Genomic DNA, 18,961 nt, shown 5'->3' with positions numbered 1-18,961 from the left:
ATAATAAAGAATTGAATTGATTATTGAATAGATCAATAAAGGGGGGCTCCCTTTATGCACATTCCGAATTTAAATGGTTGTAATTCAAGAATGCTTTGGAATATAGACGTAAGATTGGTCTTGTTTTAAAGAAGACAATCTTTTAAAATGCTACTATTTTAATAACATTAAAAATTAAGTGTTTAGTAGGCTAAATATCAAAATTAATATCCAGTTTACATACCTACATTAAAAAACGTAAAAAAATATATTTTTTTGCGTTTATTCACTTGTTCAAATGTTTTTGTGTGTTTTATATTTATTTAGACATTATAGTTTAGAATTCGGCAATTTGTAGAAAATGTTGTTAACATTAAAATCAGCCACAAATAATTAACTTAATAATTAATTAAATAATAATTGTCTTAATATTAGTGCATCTCTAATATATATTCATTAAATCTCTAGCAAGTCTCAAAATTAATATCCATTTTTCTTACTGTACATTATAATGTTGCAATGCCGAAATTCACTTAAAATTATTGATTTTATTTTGTAGTCTTATTTTAAATTTATTTAGACAAAATTGGGTAGAATTATAAAACCAGTAATTTGATGAAAATGTTAATGACATTGAAATTATACATTTTTCGTGTTGGCCACAATTTTAATATTAGTTTGTTCCTATTTATATAATTTTTTTGTCAGATACAGTACATATTGTCTGTTGCCTTTGGAATCAGGATAGTCGCTAGTGAAGGTCTTGATCGGGGAGGTCTATACCTGGAGAAAACGATCCGTTAGCAATAGCATTCCCATTCATCTTAATGGCAGCTGCTCAGCTGGTTCTGGGCCCCCTGGAAATATATGATTTGAAATCTGGCAAACCTTGAGCAGATTTATGGTGATTAGTCCAAACTGAGGTGTCCATCAAATGAACCCTATGAAAACGTTCATTACCCAAGGCCCTTTTGAAGTAGTTATTTTCGAGCGCTTGTGGCCGCCATGATTGTTCTCCATTCGAAGTCCTCGGCGTAGGCATCATTTACGTCATTTGGAGCGCTGTTGGTGGTATGACAGGTGCCTTGCGCACTTTGATATTTAATGGAGACGCATGAGACTATAGCAGCTCTGTGGTTTAATACATCATTTAGAAGTTACCCAGCGGAATTGGCTCTCCGCTCAAAATGAATGTAACAGTGTGCTAATATGAAAGTGTGAGGAGACACACTATGCACATATTTGGATATCACGTGTTTGTGACTCTGACATAGGGATATTAAATTATGTTTAGACATGAGAAGTAATTTGGTAGCACAGCTGATAAAGATCCTCTGTGGTGGTGAGTATTGACTAGTTGAAGTCATCTATCATGAAGCTCAACCTCTGCCCTCAACCCTTCCTTGATTTAATCATGGAGTTATCACAAATTGTAGAGCGAATTATTAAAGGTGAAGGTGTAAAAGCATTTGTTTTACTCAAAGACACTTTAAACATAGATTTACTGTGCATTTCATATATAAAAACAAATTTATATGCAATGTGTATTGACTTTATATTATACTGTAAGGGAGATTTGGGCAAGTTGTCACTTTTTTAAACAAGTGTATATTTCTCAGGCTAAGTTTATTTTTGAAAGTCAGTTTTAGTATAAACACACATAAAACAGTCTTGGTATGGAATATTTCACCATTCTTGATGAGAAAAAAAAAAAGAGCTACTTTTCATTTAACACACATTGGACCTCATTCATAAAACACATGCAGAACAAATTTGTGTAAATAATTCATTAATCCATTCTTGCATAAATTGTTGCATGTAATTGAAAGTGACAATGTAAGAACAGTTTTGCAAACAATACACACAAGGATTCATTCTACTCATGTTTCAAGTCCAATGATTGTGGGGCATGTTGTCACAATAGAAACACTGATTTGAGAAGAATAGCTATAAAATATTGTCTCAAGTAAAAATAAAATAAACTTTCACATAATATCTTCATCAATAGGCTGTTAATACCTTTCTAGTAAAAATTTTACATTTCACATTTAAATGTGTTGGTTTAAAAGAGTTTTTAACTCATGATGTGTCTGAATCTAAAATACAAAACCACTGCTAGAAGAAATTAATTCTCAAAAGGACTTTTGCCCTTGTGACAACTAGCCCCGGTCTTCCCTATAGCTAGGTAGAAAGCAAATACCCCTTGTATAAAGTCATGACAGTGCTTACATACGTGTTCTGCTGAAAGTGCACGTGAAACAGCTTGTATTACGCTGATCTCATCGGTACCCATCCTAGTGAGGTGGTGTTCATTCGGCCAGAAGAACACTTATAAGAGTTCATTTGTTCCCTTCAATCCCAGAATTCCATATTTCATCATCAGAATGATGCGGTAACACTTTTTACACCCTCAGTCTCACAGCAGCAGTGTACAGTAAGCCATGTCGGAATAGAGCCAAAGGGCTGCTTTAATTGGCCAAAAACAGCAGCTCAAGGTTGCAGCGATGGATTTTTATTTTGTCCTTGACACTCCTCCCCCTCGCTGAGTAGCCAGCTGATGTGTTAGTCTCATTCGCTCTTTATAGGAGAACATATCTGAAGGTTGTGCCTTTTGTTTAGTGCTACACACACCACCTGAACACTTGTGCCTCATTCCTGTAGTTTAGAGTTTGCACAATAACTCCATTATCGGTAAGCGCACTGCATGATTTAGCTATGTAGCTAATGTACCTGGAATATCATCTTTTGCAGTATAGACTGTTGTTGTGAAGTATATAACTTATTGTTTGTTGGGTTTCATGCAAGTTTTCATAATGCAAGAGCTCCAATGATACAAGAGCTTTCAAATATCAGTCACTAGCAAAACATCTGCTATAATATAATATCATGAAATATTTGCAGTTGGCAAGTTTGGGGTCAGAAAATGGAGAAAGATGCTTGTTTTAGCCACATATTATGTTAACTTTCCAACATTTACCAGTAGACTAACTAGTCCATGCTAACCAGCCAAAATTGACCCCCTGGACTTAACACTTACATTAAACCTAACCTTAAAATCTGATTAGCTGATAAATAATCAGCTAAATAATTAAATAATGTAATTACAGGACCAGCTGGGATGTTGATTCAGAACACATACTACTTGAATGAATCACTTTATGCATTTTGCAGTCAGATATTTGCATATTTTGCATATTTTTGGCCTATCGGTGCTGTATCAATTGATTTTAGCTGTGATTAGTTCACAGCCTGACATCAACACAAGCAGATAATTGTCACCCATTTGCTTTTCAGCTTTTAGCGGTTGTAATGAAAGGAGTAATCAGCACATCCTCAGGGTGCTCACACTAATTAAAGAGGCAGAGTGTTGTGACAGGGTCACCTCTGTCAGTGGCATTGAACCAACACAGATAGAGTTCAGTCCTGTGACTGCTTTCATGATACACACAGTAGCTCTGTCATCATCTACTGTACAGCGTTTCTGTATTGCTTTAATTGCTCTTTGATTGAGTTGTATTCTTAGTTCACCCAAAAATTTAATTTCTATAACATTGCATCCTTCGCATGGGCATTTAAATAATTTTGGACTTTTGAATGTGAGTTAAATTTCTTTTTGGCCCATTTTACCAAGAAAACCTGCTTAATAATCAAGCACATCTAAATATAAGGCCTTTTTTAACTTCCAGCCCTCGTTAACAATGATATTATAAATGTTTATATACAAAATATAGTAGTTATTAAGTATATTTATTAAGTAAGTTATTAAGAATAGTATAGTTATTAAGATTGATGTGGTTTGGAATCAATCTTAATAAATATATATATCTCAAAAAGAATTAAACATTGAATACAAATTTTGGTTGCCATTAAACAGCACTAACTCATAATAACAGTGCACCAAACCACTTTGTTAATAGCTACTGCTCTTTAATCATAATTATTGACCTTAGACAATTAGACAATTTTTGACAGGAATGAAAAAAAAGCCTTTTTTTTTTTTTTTACAGCTTGTGATGAAATGTTATGCATAATGTATGTCAACGCCTGTGTGTTGGGTGTTTAAAGGGCAGATTTTATTACCAAGATGAAACACTTCAATTGCCTACTGTCACTGCAAATTCTCAATCTTAATGCGAGTTCATGCTGTATATTTCAGTTTACTTAAATCAAAGTTAGTGCATGTGGAGAAATGACTCTGATGCATGAAGGTCTCCAATGTTCCTCAGCGGGACGTCTGCAATGTCACAGCGGGAGCTCGTTGGTCAATGCTTAAGCTTCATATTTGCATGCCAATGTAAGTGCTTAATATTTCCAAGTGTCTCAGCATTGATTGATTTAGCAAAATCAGAGTTGCACATGTGCGAGCAGACCCGAGCCAAATGCACAGCCATGCTCTCATAATACTGCTGACACCAGACCAGCTGACTCCTAGCAAGAGGATCATGACTTGTAATCAAATGAGGATGATCCCCGCGCCAACACACACACACACACACACACACACACATTCTCACTCTCTCTCTCTCTCTCTCTCTCTCTCTCTCTCTTTCTGTCCCTTCCTAACCCTTTTCCATCTCTGTCTTTCTCTCCTTAATGTTGTTTGTGTTGTATATGAGCTTGACCTTGTCAATATCCATACAATGCTATGCATGTTATTGATCTGAATGAAGCTGGAAACACTTTTCGGGCTATTGGATGCATCCGATCATCTTTTTAGTAGAATCGTTGGTATTATTGCATTTTTTGTGTCAGTATGGTGCTTGCTATTACTGTTGCTCATAAATCAACCGTCAAATTAAAGCCATAGTTCACCCAAAAAAGCTGAAATTTTCATCTTTTATTACTCCATTACTCTTCAGAAATAATTCTAATATGCTGGTTTGCTGCTCAAGAAGCATTTTGTTATTATTATCATCAATGTTCAAAACAGTTGTGCTTCTTCATATTTTTGTGGAAACTGAAACTTTTTTTTCCATGATTCTTTGATGTAAAGGAAGTTCACAATTTTAATGTTTTTGCTGCCTGATCAATTTAGTGCATCCTTGCTCAATAAAAGTATTAATTTCTTTAAAAACAATACCACATCTGTTCTTAATGGGACACAAAAATGAAATTTCTGTCATCACTTACTCATCCTCGTGTCGTTCCAAACCTCTGTGAGTTTCTTTTTTTTGTGGAACACAAAACGATATTTCGAAGAACGTTGGAACATTGGCTTCCAGTGTATGGACAAAAAAAGAAATCAAATTCTCAAAATATCTACTTTTTATGTTTCCCGGAAGAAAGTAAGTCATACAGGTTTGGAATGACATAAGGGTGAGTAAATATGACAGAATTTATTTTGGATGAACTGTCCCTTTAAATAAGTCCAGAACAAGTTGTGCACCTATAATTCTATTATTCATTCTTAGGTTTAGAGTTTTTGAGAACCTACTAATCCTAAGCATGAATAATGCTCGGCCTTAGCATGTATCACTAATAATTCTGAACAAATACGTTGTCTGGTCAGAGCTGCGCGGCATATTCTCTAGCACCTAATGCAGTCATCCATGCATTAAGGATTATGCTTATTAAATCATAGCCTATTACTTCCGTAACATTATAAGCTTTTATGGATTTTTATGTGCGTGAGAAAATGCTTTCAAATCCTTTCATTGCCAACGGCTCATTGTGATACATCTGTGCGGCCAAAAACAGACCTATTCATAGAATTAATTCATGGAATTTTCCCCCCCGTCTCACCTCGAGCTCTTTGACAGCGAAATCCCACTTTGTGCTTGTAACCAACGCGTACATAATCCGTCCACACAGACTGCCATCGAGTAATTTCATTTCCAAAGCTCACGCTGGCTCAGTGCCTACAACCCTGACAAGTGATTACTCATCCTACGTTTTTTTACTTTGTGTTACACGTGGCCGAGGCTGTGCGTGCATGCGCGTACACTCATTTGGGTTTAACTAGGCCTGGTTGAGCTCATAACCACGCTTGTAACCATGTCCATCCCTGTTCGCCCTGTCCATAGCTGTTCATTTGAATGGGAGAAGAGAGGGAACAGGGAGAGAGGGGGTGTGTTGTCTTGCGGGGTCACTGTTAAACTCACGTAAGGGCTTTTTGAGCCGCAGTTACGGATTAAAGAGAATGGAAAATCTGTATTATCTCCCTGGGCTTAGTAACACAATTATCCCTCTAGTCCGTTTTCATTTGTCTAATGTTATAAAGGTCTTCTCTGAATTATGTAAGGATAACAGCCACACAAATCTCCAAATTAATGTCTTTTTCCTTTTTTAAAGACAAAAGACGTGTACGGACAAGGTCGGTGCAGAGCCACAAATGTAGAGGAGCGTGTCATGGTGGGGTTTTTATTCCCGTGACCACACGAACATCCATCCAGGTTGAGTGTTTTGGCATTGGTGACTGAGCCACATCTCCGAGATGAAGTACAAGAAGTTTTTTACAGTCATGCAGGCGGCTGTTGGCATCGTGCCGCTCAACAAACGAGAATTCCTTCCTCCCCCTCGAAGACTCTGGAAATCTTGCGAGTAAGTGTGTATGTTTGTGTTAGTCTGTTTGTGTGTTTAGTGGGCAGGTGAGCGCTAAGGAAAATAAAAGATGGCTTGATGCCGAGAGTCACGCCTCACAGAAGTGCTGATGTTGTTATTTTTGGTTTCTATTTATAGCATTGATCATGATAATGAACCAGTCTCCATGGAGAAGAAAGACAAATTCTGTTTGCCCACCAGAGCGCTGTTGGTTTAATATGAGATGGAATTCTGTGACCTAATGGGCTTCTGTATTTCATTTGGAATGAACAATGTAGTAATGAAGTATAAGACCATATACATGCCTTAGAAAACCATTTTTGGCTTTTGTGTGAAGGACATTTTAATGATCTAAAATCCCTTTTCCACTATAAAGAATATTTTGTGCATTGGAAAGGTTCAGTGGGCGTCAAAGGTTCTTCATTTAACTATCGGCGCCAATAAAGAACCTTTAGTTTTAAGAGTGTATGGGCTGATTTTATTTTTGTTATTAATTTTTTGCTTCAAAGCTTTGAAAGTTTACCCAAGCTGCGTCCCGGGAGTGAAAATGGAAAGCGCTCTCAGAGCGGTTCAGAAAATCGGAGTGATTCTTAACGTTAAAATATTGTGACTTGGAGCCATTGTGTTGCAATGTGGTTGTTAAGGCAATTTTTTTGTAGTATCCTTCTGTGCGGTTGTTTATTGTCTCAATAGTCCACCAAGTCTCTATAATAATCTAGTCTAGATATGACTCGGTCACTCCTGAAGTCGAAACCAGTGGTTCTCAACCAGGGGTCGGGGTCCACTGGGGGCCATAGCAAACTTTCAAGTGGGCGACAGGATGATTTGAACGCATTTAAATTAATACATTATAATTAATATATTAAAATAATTTCTCTAATTTAAAATAAAATGCTAAAATCAAGGTAAAACGTAAAAGGTTGTGAACCTAAAAACAAGATATCATTCTAATTTGACAAGGAATCAATTTTGTTGACACTAAAATTGGAAAGCATTTTGAATGCTTGAATCAAACTCTTTTCGAATTTTCTGGTTTATCCAGCATCACCATCGCTGTATGTGACCAGATACATAAACATATATATATATATAACAATCTGACAGGATATGGATCATGTGACCTCCGCTGTCCTCATTTATATTGGTCATCGCATCACATCACTCGGCAATTGCTTAAAGTTAAACTCTTCTTTTTTTTTTCTTTTTTTTTTACATCACTAACGCTTGTGTTTACTGATTTTGCTAGCTCTCATGACAAATTAATTACTTTTAGTTTCTTTGTCACTGCAGATCACTATTCAAAGTTTGGGGTCAGTAAAATTTTAGATACTTTTAGTCAGCAAAGATTTATTAAATTAAACAAAAGTGAAAGAAATCTTTTTCCTGATTGTTAATAATAAGAAATGTTTCTTGAGCAGCAAATCAGCATATTAGAATGATTTCTGAAGAATCATGTGACACTGAAGAGTAATGATGCTGAAAATTCAACTTTGCATTACATATAAAATTTTAAATAATAATACAATTTCAGAGTATTGGGGTCTAGAATCACGTTTTTTTTGAAAGTTAGACTTATTTTAACTTAAGTGTTGCGGTTTTAGGATGCTGTGTCATTTGCGAAACGCGACCACAACGGTTAATGACGTCCGTCTAGCGCATTTACATTGGAAAACAATGGAAAAGTAGCGCAGTGGAATGAAAAAATGCGTTCTGTGTGAACAGGCCTTTACTGTTTTTACTGTTTTTTTGTTTTTTTTTAATCTTTGATCTGAGTCTTGGTGAGCATAAAATACTTATTAATGAATAGTTCACCGTAAAATGAAAATCATTTAACCACCATTATGTTGTTCCAAACCTGAATGACTTTCTTTCTTAATTTAGAATACAAAATAAGATAATTTGAACGACCCCATTGACTTTATTTTTTATTAAATTTTTTTAATGTAATCGATACAAAAAACATATATATAAAAAAAAAAAAAATTTGAATTATCGGCACTCGGTTGCCTTGCATGTTTTTTACAACTTTGTTTGTAAGAGTGTGTTTGTAAAAAGAAATGTTGCGTGTGTTCTAAATCCTCTTATGTCACATCCACATGCTGAGGAAGATTTACACAGAGACTCCCTACAGCGCGCAGAGGACTGACTGTGTTATTGGATGCATGTTTATGTGTGTGAGAGGGGCATGTCAGCTAGAATCAAGGCTCAGGACCCTGCTCGTGTGTGTGTGTGTGTGTGTGTGTGTGTACGAGGAGGACAATTGCCATTGGCTGGCCGGTTCGGGGCTGCACCTGTTGTGTGTGTGTGTGTGTGTGAGTGTACGGAGCGCACAAGTCCTGCGCTAGGGAGTGGAGGAAACACTATCTCTCTCTCTTTCTCTTTCTCCTCATCTCTCCCACTCTTGCCTCACTCTTCGCACTGACAACATCCAGGGACCCAAACCTCTACTCCCTTCTTCTCTCAGCTTCAACTCTTTAATTCTGTCCATCTATCTGTCCCTCTTGAGCCGTCACCATGCGTGTGGGAATTTCAGGCTTCATTACGGATATCCTCAGCACCTCCAGCAACATCTGCTTCTGTTGGACGGAGGGAAAGGTAGAAGGATCCCTCTGCTCTCCTCAGGAGAGCAGCAGAGGAACTTAACTTCTTTAACACTTTGTCTTTCTCTTTGTAATGCGCTGCTTTAGTTTTCTGTTGACTCGAAGGAACCTGGTTGTTTTGGAATCATTTTTGTATGAGTGTTTTCTTGGCAAGCAGGGGTGTTTTGATGTGTTGAGCGGCGGCAGCTCGCTGTCACAACATGTGGCCACCGAGAGTGGGAAGATAAAGAGACAGAGAGAGAAACCTCTAGACTTATGACAAATAACTCAGAGGCGGACGTCTTGATGACACTTCTGTCATGTCAGAAACCAGACTGACAGCTTTAGATGGAGTTTATTCAGTAGGACGTGTTATGCTCGCCAAGGTGCATAAAGGCATATTCGCCCACAATATGACAATTCTGTCATCATATACTCATCCTCATGTTGTTTCAAACCTGTATGAGAAGTTTAGCTAAATGCTGACGCTGCTCATGTCCATATAACGAAAGTGAATTGGGACTGGGGCTTCCGAGATCTGAAAAAGTATCAAAAAAGTATGATGAAAGTAGTCCATGTGACTTAATGCTGTAGTTCAAGTCTTCTGGATATAGGTTTGTCTAGTTTTGTCAAATCATTTGGTGCTTTGCCCTTAGAAATAAATAGCTTACACTAGATAACCAGATAATTGCATATTTTTTTGGGAGAAATATGCCTATAAAATACATATTTTGTAACATAAAATGTTATTATTTATATTGTATTATTATATATACTATATACTATATTTTCTGATATGTCTTGCCATTTTTAGGACCATTACGTTTTTTTTCATTGTGAATTTTCTCGACATTTAAAGACCCCATAAAATCAGTTAGAGTTGCATGGCTTTTAGTTCAAGTCTATTAGCTTAGAGGTTTTCTATATGCTAGTGTACTCTAGAAAGTTGGCAAAACTAACTTAGATGTGCATATTTATCATTTACCATCTTTCTCTTCTAAAAAACATTTTTTTGTATCTCGTTCACATTCACATTCAAATATCTTGCGTCAATACGTATAGGTTTGACATTAGATACATCAATTGATCCTGCATGTTTCATCATTGACGCCAAACCTGATTGTGTGTGTATTGTAATGTTTTCATTTCTGTTCTTTTAAATTTTCAGTGGCCTTGGGGACATTGCATGTCTGTTCATAATTGACAGCTGCTATATCTGGTGTGTGGTGTCGGCTCAGAAGTGCTGAGGATCATGGGAATAATATGTTTGGTGCCTCTTTCACAAGTCAGTGTGTCTTTGTGACCTTGAAGGAGAAAACAGCAAGTGTTGACAAGCGATAAATCCACGCTGACCACCCAGTGTCAGACATTCATGTACTTTTATTTGCTTTGGAGTCCTACGTACGAGATCCTAGATCTGCAAATCTGTCATTCAAAATTAAATACAGAGCAAAATTGATGTTTTCACATCACACTGCTAGCCTACTTTCCTGGCACTTTCACTCTGCTTTAATAGGCTGTAATTAGAGTCAATAATTTAATAGCACAGCATAACTGTGTCACCAGTAATTCTGTTTAAACAATGTTGCTTCTATTACGTCCAATACATGTTTGTGTGTGTGGGTTTAAGTGGAGGCATTTTCCCTCCCATCCCAAACGCTGTGAATCTCCCAGCTTAAGGTGAGAGGGAGGACGTATGTCTTTTTCTAATCAGTCTGTCCTGGACGTGTTTTACGACATCACTTCGCCAGATTAATGCTTCCATATTGATTGATCAATTTGGATGTGTAGATCTATGACCGTGATGCAGCAGGCCAGCTTAACTCATCCAACACTGTTTATTCCCAGAGGTCCAATAGATTGTTCTGTCATGAGAAAGCTGCTATTCTGCATAATGGAGCACCAAGCCCATTCCTACCCATCTCTGCCCAACATATTCAAGGATATATGATTGAAAGTGGCATATTTTGAAAGAAAATACTTGTTTTTTTGTGTGTTTTTTTTTTTTGTGTGTGTGTAAATGACCTTTATGAAATGCCATATAGTGATCAAATGAAATGGTGGTAGACTGTTCTTGCTGTTTTCTTATTGTTGTCAAATCTGGGTAAAATCAGATGACAAGAACTGGGCAATTTTGGGTTGTCCTGTTTGAGATGTGTCAAAATGCCTTAAAGCTTATTGAAAATGTTTGTTCAAGGACATTTAGAGTCCCACAGGTGTATTGGTTCACCAAAATAGACTGTTCTTTGGAAAAGATTGCAACATCTGCAAAATGCAAATGAACCCAGAGCCGAAAAGACTTTGCATCGATCCCGAATGACCCTGTGAAATGACATTAATGTTGATTTTTACGTTAGCTAATCTGCTTTAAATCTCTATAAGAACTGAAAATAATTTGCAATAGCATGTCCGTGTTGAACGGGATGGCTGATATTCGCTGACGTTTTTCTCAAGGCTGAAATGTTTGAAGCCTGCAGGACGGCAATCATGTGTCCCGTTTTTAGGATGCAGAGCTTGTCCGCGGGCGTCAGTATGTGTCAGGTCACTGTGGTTCCGCGAGCAGTCAGTGTTCAGTAAAGCGAACCCATTTGGAACAGACAAGCTTAAACATGTTTTCCTTACTTAAATTTTGATGAGCTCGTAAATAATGGATGTCATTATAATGAATGTTAAATAGAGTGAAGTGCACAATGAGGTCGCGATTCGTTTCAAGCAAGATTTTGGAAATCATTTGCCATTTTCACCTTGAAATAAATTGCTGATAGCAAAAAAAAATTACTGTCATGTAAAAATCATTGTAAATGAACTTATTTTTTATAACCTAGATTAATTATATATAGGCCTACTCACATATTTAATTTGTTTTGTTTTTCTCATTAACAGCCTGTACTGTGACGTTCACTCAATGCCCTTTAACCTTTGTATATAAAGGGCACATGTAAAGGTTGCACACTTTCATAAGAATGAACACATACTGAGTCACATGATGAGTCACATGTGTTCTCCTGTGCTCTGCTGAATATTATTTAATAACGTGTTTTTCATATTGATATATTCGATTAATCTTATTGCTGGGAAGTAATTTGCCGTTTCCAGAATTATGTCACATTACTTGTGCAGGGTGGTCATGTTTAATAGATTCATGTGGGGATGTGACATTCTGCTGTATTTAATGGAAAGATTAAAGAGATTTAAGTGCGTCAGTGTCTTCCCGCCGAGCAGCTCTGTGATGCAGCGAACAGCGTCTGACCTATGAACCCTGCTGACTGCAGACTCATCCTTCCAGCTGTTATAATAACAACCCGAGAAATCGATCTATTATTATTATTATTATTATTACAGTTCTGTATGCAACCTGCATATTAGGGAAAATACCATTTTACCAGCTCTCCAGAATTTTACATTTTCTATAATCCTTTTGATTGGCATTTTGTGAGGACAACATAGTCTATAATCGAATGAAATATTTTTTAATTGCATATTTGCAATGTATTATCATGAAAATGATTATTATTTTACTCTATGTGTTTTGTCTGAATGCACTACTCTAGGAGAAAGATGCTCTTGAGAGTGTAATAATGAAATCTACCAGCAGGGGCTAATGGCTGAAGCTAACCAGCTAAACCCTGTTTTACTGTTCTACTGTTTTTAAAGACTAGCTGGTAAAAAGGGGCCAACATGTGACCCATGAAACACAGATAAGGGTTAACATGAGAGGGTCATTATCTCTTTTCCCATGACCTCCTCTGCTCCCTCTCTTCAACTTCTTCTTTCCTTTAATCCTTCCCGAGCCTTCTGTCTTTCCTCCGTCCTTCCCTCTTCTGGTCTGTCAGGAGAAGGAATCCTTGTGTAATTTTAAAATCAAATGTTCTACAGGTTTGCTAATGTAATGATAATCAGTTAGTCTGGACTTTATTAGTAAGCCAACTCATCTTTTTTCAAACGATTTTAATCCAGCATTTTTACATTTTTGCATGTTTTAATAATAAAATTAAATAAATAGAAAATACATATAAATCTAATAAAAACATAATTGACATTTGTGTTCTCTTGGGGTTTTCCACACTGATATACTTATTATTATATTAATCATAATCGGCATGCTCTCTCTCTCTCTCTCTCTCTCTCTCTCTCTCTCTCTATATATATATATATATATATATATATATATATATAAAAATTAAATAATAATAATAATAAAATTTCTATTTAATACTTAAATAATATCTAATACTTAAATAATATTTAATATAATACATATATTATTATTTTTTATATTTATATGTAAATATATATATATATATATATATATGAAAATGACCATGCTGAATATGATTAATCCAGTGTATCAATATGTTATTATTAATTATTAAATAATAATCATTATTAAAATATGGTCTTTTCCACAAACCATAAACACACATGTGAAAAAGAACAGCAATCAATTATCAATCATATTTTCAGCACATTTTATCTCTTAAAATTTTGAAAGTTCTACCTATAAATTATTTTTCTTTTTTGCCCCATCAGTCACTTTAATTCAAATGCTCTTCCCATCAGCTCGCCCCACAGACTCTGAAAGAGTTGGTTGAATGAGATGATGTGCGGTTAACCAAAATCACAGTGAGACAGACATGTCGAAAAAGATTCTTGATTCAATGATTCGGAAAATTCATGAAATTCACGAATTGAAAATTACAATTAAAAAAATTGACTCAAAAGATCATTTTGTTAAAGAATCAAGCATTTATTAGACACTTTATACTACATTGTAAGTAAAGAGATGCTGCAAGCTACAAGCTGGATTCGCACCACAACTAATACTCAATAGTTTGTTTATCCGGGACAACATCAGTTTAGTAAATCGGATTCTCCCTTGGCATCTTTCCTCTTGTTTTCCAGCTCTCTCAACACCCCCACTGCTCTCGTCCTGATCACAGAGAAAAGGAGAGGTAATTAACCACAGACAGATGGTGGAGGGAACGGGACAAGCAGGCAGCATGGACACAATGCCCATAATTACTCTTTTCTGAACCGCTGTACTGAGAACACTGCAGGCCATCATTACATAATAACTGTATGGGTCAGACCTTGGCGGAAACACGTGGAGATGACACAACACTTTCTCACGTCAGAAGGCACGAACGAGGAGTGATATATCATTTTCACTGTCTCGCAAATGAAATGAGTGATTTGTGCAGACTATTTGCAGTACTTGAGTCCTCCCCCCTGTCAATCAAATGGCTCTCTCTGTGCAAACATTGCTGGAAACGTTGGCAAGTTTCATTGAGGAATGACACAGGGGAGTCTGGCTGGAGTTGGCACCGATATTCATGACTGGCATTTGGCTGTGAACCAATGCCCAGGTGCACTGCGGTGCCGGCGGAAGACGATTGGCTTTCTCAGCAGGTCACTGTACTTTGCACATTGGATGTGTATTTCAAGGACAAATACGTGCCCTTATGGCATCACCTGAGAAATTCGTTTTCCCTCTTGTTTTGCTTGGGCTGGCACTTTCTTAACGTCACACGTACACTGGCGGTCAAAAGTTTTTGAAAGAAGTCTCTTCTGCTCAACAAAGCTGAATTTATTTGTTCAAAAAATTTAGTAAAAACATTAATAGTGTGACATATTATTACATTTTAAAATAACTGTTTTCAATTTAATTCCGGTTTGTAATTTATCCCTGTGATGGCAAAGCTGAGCTTTCAGCATCATTACTCCAGTCATTCTAATATGCTGATTTAGTGTTCATTTATCATCAGTTATTATTGGTGCTCCGTTATTAATTATTAGCATCAATGTTGATAATATTTTTGTGGAAAATGTGATACTTTTTGAGGATTCTTTGATAAATAGACATTTTAAAAGACCATTTATTTGAAATTGAAATATTTTATAACATTATAAATGTTGTTGCTCTAACATTTAATGCATCCCTGTTGAGTAAAATATGTTTTTTTTTTTTTATGATTTTTTTTTTTATCTTACCCCAAACTTAACATTCGTGCAAAGATCTGCATGACAGTACGACTCTAACCATCCCTGAAAAGCATGCGGAGGCTTTCTTGTCAATTACTGCGCTGGGCTTCAAGGGGAAAAAAGTGGGAAGCTTGTATTATTTTGACAGGCCTGGCATTTAAATCCCTTTAGTCCGTGGGTCTGCTCATGCGTTAACAAACAGGGTTTAAAATTCAAATAGACAGCAAAGTTATGCTGACATCTGTCCTCTTACATTGATTTCTGCACCCCACTGTGTATTATCTGAAGCATCTTCATGTCTATAGAGAGTTTAGGAGAAGTCTTTTGAAAGCATGCACTGCCATTCAATGTTTGGGGTCAGTATGGTTTGTTAAAAATTGCATTAATACTTTTATTCAGCAAGGATGCATTAAATTGATCAGTGACAGTAAAGACATTTATTATGTTAAAAAAGATTTTGCTGTTCTTTTGAACCTTTAGTAGAAAGAATCCTGAAAAAATTGTTTCCACAAAAATATGAAACAGTACAATACTGATAATAATATGTTTCTTGATTGCCAGATTAACATATGAGAATGATTTCTGAAGGATCATGTGACACTGGAGACTGGAGTAATGATGCTGAAAATTCAGCTTTGATCACAGGATTAAATTACATTTTAAAATATATTAAAACATAAAACAGTTCTTTTGAATAGTAATAATATTTCACAATATTACTGTATTTTTGATCAAATAAGAATTCTTTTATTATACTTCTATAAATATTCTTTCAAAAACATTAAAAATATTACCAAGCCGAAACTTTTGAATGCTAGTGTACTTATTGGACTTTTCTAGTACAGTTTGCCGCTTATTTTGTACAAGCACAGTTTACTGTTTTTAAGTGTTGTTTATAGACTATCTAATACAATAAAAGATTAACAAGGATAAAAACTAAAATAATTGCAGCACAGAGTCGGGTTATGATGCGCTGTAAAGAAAATATTGACCTTATCAGCATGAGTGTGTGTAGTGTCTTTCTATTATTTAAATATACCTTGCAAACTTTTTTGAGACTATTTTGCCATTTTTGTGTGTAGTATACATCAGATCAACTGTGTAATCTATGGAAGCCTGTTTCTGCCTAAGTAACAAATAAAACATCAAAATAAGTTCAAAATAAGAAAAAAAGTCACATTTGAGATTTAAAGTTGCAGTTATGAGAAATAAAATAGCTGCAAGTCATGGATTCAATTGCCAATAGCAGTCATTCAGATGTTCTTGTTAGAAACTGTGGTTTTGCTGTTATCATATGCACTTGTAAACGTGTGTATCGCTCGACAGAATATTAGCATTTAGTCATGTTATGTTCTATGAAGCTTGAAGCATCACTGACATTATGTTTTTCATCATAGTGGCACAGTGCCACAACACTATCATCAGCACTGCGCTTCAGTGCTAGGATTATTGAATCAGGACCTTGGAGGTGTTTTTCTATCATACTATGGCTGTCTGCCCCACCGTCTGTTTGAGAATGTAGTCTTGCTTGTGTGTGTGTGTGTGTGTTTGCGGCTGTTTTCATGAGTCAGAGCAGATGAGGCTCGGGTGAGCCCTGCGGGTCAGTTGAATAGGGGGGTGTCACATCAGAGTCTGATCTCCGCTGTCAGTTCGAGATTGATGTCTGGCCGTGACATTGCCAACTCAAAATCCCCTCTCACACACAGCTCTGCTGGCATCCGGGAATACAAAAATACACACATCACTCTCTGAATTCAAGAGTTCTGGGATGGATTTTTGTACACACTGAGGTTGAAGGATCTGCCACCGTCTGTGTTTCTATTTATGTCACACACACACACACACACTTTAACTGTCTTTTACTGTCTTCCATCTCTGACAAGAGGTCAAATAAGGGTTAAGTTTTGTCCTTGGTAAATCCTCTTATGAAAATGTATGAGTGTATCTGCGTATCTGCTCAGCGCTGAGATTATCTGATGATTTATGATTGCATGATCTCTGTGTATGAGTATGTACTCACCTCTCACCTCATCTTTGTGCCCTAAAAATGTTAATTTGTGGCCCAACGAGATCTGTTCAGGTATACCTAGTGCTAGAAGTGGGCCGGTACGCATTTCCGTATTTTAATCTGTAACATAATACATCTGTGAGGGTTATGTTTAGGAGGTTTAGGGTTAGGGGAGAGAATATACAGTTTGTACAGTTTAAAAATCTTAAACACGTAAAACCAACATGTGTACAGTATGTGTGTGTTGACTCAAAAAGCAACATGAATTTCATTGCATTATATAACAAAATATCAAACCAAGTGACTCTATTCATGCAAATAACATTTTTGTTTTAAATGATAAAACATTACAATGATACACACATTTTCTGTAAAGCGGCTTTGAAACAATATTGTAAAAAGCACTATTCAAAATGATGACCAAAAGGATTATGACACTTTGTGGCACTCGAGTGTTAGTGCGTCATGTTCTCGCTTAATGTCACAGACCATCACAAAGATATCAATTGACCATTTTATTATCTACGCACATCGCTGCTCTGTAAATATCAGCATTAGCATTTGCCACTAATAAAAAAGCAAGACGCACATGGTGTGAAGAGGCCACTCTTCCTAACCTTGTGTTTTCGTCGCCACTCCTTCTGTCTCTTTTGGGATGACAGTTTTGTGTTGTGGGCTGTTGTGTCCTCCTGCCTTTCTTCCTTTATAAGAGACAGACTGTGTGACTGCTAGGACCGCTAACCAGCCCCCTACACCCCTCGCAGTGGGGCAGCTCCAGCCCGTATCTCCGCTCTTGCTGTCACCTCCTATTACAGTAGACCAGGCTCTGTGTGCGTCTGCACAGCTTGTGGCGACGGTCGCCTGCGTCTCAGACCGGCTGCCTGAAGCCCAGAGTGTGACTGCTGCTGGACTTCATCGAACCTCTCTTTACACGCTGTTTAGGGTATATCTGTGACTTTTGACATCAGGGGTGTCAGTCCGAAGTCTTTGATTGTGTACGTGTGTGGCAGCGCGCAGTACTTGTGTATGTGTGTGTTTATGTATGCCTGACCACCCAGGTTAGCTGTGGGGGTCCGGTGTCAAATGAGTCTGTCTGGAATCAGCGGCTCGTTTGCCTCTAGATTGATGGACTGACTTCTGTGGTTTTACTAATGAGGACAGCGATGCCCACATACATCACATCCTGGACCGCCACCACGCTGTGTGTGGGAGATCAAATGAGCTTTGGAAAGAGACACTGTCCTTCAAAAAAACTATCTGTCTGTCTATCGATTATTTCCCGGCTATTCTTTTAACATCACTGTTTTTTTTGTTTTTTTTTTGCATGACGGCTTTAATTGCTTAAACAATCTCCAGTCAATCAATGTTCTTTATAAATGGAAGTAAACTGAATTGATAGTTATCCTCCAGGTTAGGCTTTAGCTAGCATGTGCTAATCTGCATGTTCTATTATAGGGACCAGTACGCCTCAGAGTTGTTCCCCTCCAGCTACTCCAGAGAGAACAATTACTGGACCAGCGAACCACAATTCATGTACCTCGCAGAGTTACGCCGCGCCTCTGTACGCAGTTTAACACAGCTGTGGCAGGTATTTCATGTTTCTATTCATTTTCTTTCTTCTTTCTTTTCATCTAATCATGTCACCTGATATCTTTTCATTTAAGACTACATTCTACCCATTATGTTTCCCTGGACTCTACTTATAATATCAGTCAATGTTTCTTGCGCCAAAATTGAATTTCATAACCATATCCACCTCCACTCTGGTTCTGTGCCCTTCTCTCGGAATTAAAGGGATAGTTCACTTTGAAATTAATTTTTGATATGTTTTAGCTTACCTCAAGGGCATCCAAGATGTAGGTGTCTTTGTTTC

General features: G+C 36.9%; 1 protein-coding gene across 3 annotated transcripts in view; it reads left to right on the top strand.

Moving 5' to 3' along the window:
- The first annotated feature begins 8,953 nt into the window (after positions 1-8,953).
- The window catches only part of tjp2b (tight junction protein 2b (zona occludens 2)), an 84,459-nt gene continuing 74,451 nt past the window's right edge, over positions 8,954-18,961 (top strand). For 2 of the 3 annotated variants that reach the window (XR_014625441.1, XM_084389355.1), the window contains exon 1: positions 8,954-9,114. Coding sequence is in view for 2 of the 3 variants with exons in the window: in XM_084389355.1 (XP_084245481.1) it covers positions 9,034-9,114 (81 nt within the window). In the remaining variant the exon portion in view is untranslated. The remainder of the gene's footprint in view (positions 9,115-18,961) is intronic. The other variant, XM_084389354.1, reaches the window with a different exon arrangement.

Source organism: Rutilus rutilus (genome assembly GCF_951802725.1).
Source record: "Rutilus rutilus genome assembly, chromosome: 19".
NCBI lineage: Eukaryota > Metazoa > Chordata > Actinopteri > Cypriniformes > Leuciscidae > Rutilus > Rutilus rutilus.
The sequence above is the reverse complement of the archived record's forward strand: the minus strand, read 5'-3'. Positions and strand labels throughout refer to the sequence as shown.